We start from the raw sequence: 1624 nt of genomic DNA, 5'->3' as shown, positions 1-1624 counted from the left end.
AGATAGTCGCTCTTGAGCGTTTAAGAAGACAACCCGGCGACAATGTGCAGGGACCTGCGCGCGGGAAGCACTCACCTATGGATGAATCCACTCGCTAGCTCGTCATCAGAGTACAAATGCAGAGTGCCTTCTCGTGTCTAACATTTTCACCTATACGTACAAGTCCGCCTATCCTCTCGACATCCATTAGCTGAACAGAGTCACTCGGACACGAGCACTACGCACCAACTGTTCAAGCACTCCGCCGTTCGCGCATCCACCGCCGCGATTGCTAGCCAACCTTCGTCTCTTTCCCGCTAGCTTGTTGCTGGAGCTTCATCTGAAGGACATTGATGAGGTAGTTCATGTTCTCCTGCTTCTTCTGGATCGTCTCCTGCAGGGCCTCGAGGTTCGTGCGAATGTACTCGACCTTGCTCTCGTAGTGCTTCATCGCCTGCGGGCGCGTCTGGTGTGAGACCTTGTCTCAGCTCATGTTCGAGATAGCTAGACGCGAGAGACCGAGAGCGAGGGCGAGAACGAACAGAGGGCACGTACTTTCTTGACATAGTATCCCGTCCCGACGTCCACAATGACGTGCTCCACATCACGTAGCTTCCCAGGAACGTATAGGGAGTTCGTAAGGGGTACAAGAATCGTCTTCTCTGTTTTGCATTAAGGATAAATGGTTGGTAGACCCCGAGCGGTAGATGAGCTACAACAAGCGCGTGCGCGGAGAAGGCACGCGACGTACCCTTGTTCTGCGGCTTCACCTGCCCGACATTATCGATGCACGCCTTGAACTTGGCCTGCGCTTGACGCAGTTGCGCGTAAGAATTCGAGAGGTGCGTGAGCTCCTGCGAGGGCGATGTGCGGGGTTAGCGCAACCGCCGACGGCACATTTGCGAGCCAGTGAGCACTCTTCACGGGCCGCAGATTGGAGAGGAGTAGAACGCACCTCCTCCAACTGCCTCCTTACATCCGCAAGCTGCGGGACGTCGAGGTCGGTGACGTTGATCTGCTGAGGTTGTGCGGACGAGCTCGACGCCATCGAGGGACTGTCAGTGGGCTGCGAGCACCGTGCGGTGGCCATCAGGATGAGCGACAAGATTGCGAGATGATCGCACATCATTGATAGTTTAATGCGTGGAGGACCCCTTTTAAAGCCCGTTTAGCTCAGTGGTAGAGCGCGCCACTCGTAATGGTGAGGTCGGTTGTTCAATCCAGCCAATGGGCACTTGTAAGAATGGTCGAACTTTTTGCCCGTAGCAAGTCCCCAGGGTTACACACTATTCTAGGTCTATGCACGCTCAACTCGGGCAGGACGGAAAACGATGGTATTGGGCGCGCGCTACGGAAGCTGCGCGGGACCACCGAGTCCGTGTCGCCACCGCTCTCTCGCGCGACCGGTGGGCCGAGCTCAAGCCGGCGGAAGGCGAATGTACCTGATACATGAGACGTAGCTAAGCGAAACCAAAAATGGGGCAGCGGAAGGGCGGGTGCAAAAACGAAAGCTCGAGGAGCGCGAGCTCCCGAAGGGCGAGGGGACGAGGATCCTGGGCTGCGAGCCCTTAACCTATATACTACTAGAGACAAAGCAGATGTAAAGCGGCGAGGGGGTGGCACGAGTTACGCTGTCATAGACCCT

At 56.3% G+C, this 1624-nt stretch overlaps 1 protein-coding gene and 1 non-coding gene across 2 annotated transcripts; one reads left to right on the top strand and one right to left on the bottom strand.

Moving 5' to 3' along the window:
- Nucleotides 1-271: 271 nt before the first annotated feature.
- On the bottom strand, nucleotides 272-1027 carry DICSQDRAFT_174932 (Prefoldin-domain-containing protein; the record flags this gene model as incomplete). The annotated part of the gene is made up of 4 exons (XM_007370796.1): nucleotides 272-445; nucleotides 535-641; nucleotides 731-833; nucleotides 935-1027. The coding sequence occupies 4 exons, from the start codon at nucleotides 1025-1027 to the stop codon at nucleotides 272-274; spliced, it is 477 nt and encodes a 158-aa protein (XP_007370858.1).
- Nucleotides 1028-1141: 114 nt separating this feature from the next.
- DICSQDRAFT_t194 lies at nucleotides 1142-1213 on the top strand. The gene has a single exon. It is a non-coding gene; the product is annotated as a tRNA-Thr (tRNA).
- Nucleotides 1214-1624: the final 411 nt, after the last annotated feature.

Source organism: Dichomitus squalens, assembly GCF_000275845.1.
Source record: "Dichomitus squalens LYAD-421 SS1 unplaced genomic scaffold DICSQscaffold_76, whole genome shotgun sequence".
NCBI lineage: Eukaryota > Fungi > Basidiomycota > Agaricomycetes > Polyporales > Polyporaceae > Dichomitus > Dichomitus squalens.
The sequence above is the reverse complement of the archived record's forward strand: the minus strand, read 5'-3'. Positions and strand labels throughout refer to the sequence as shown.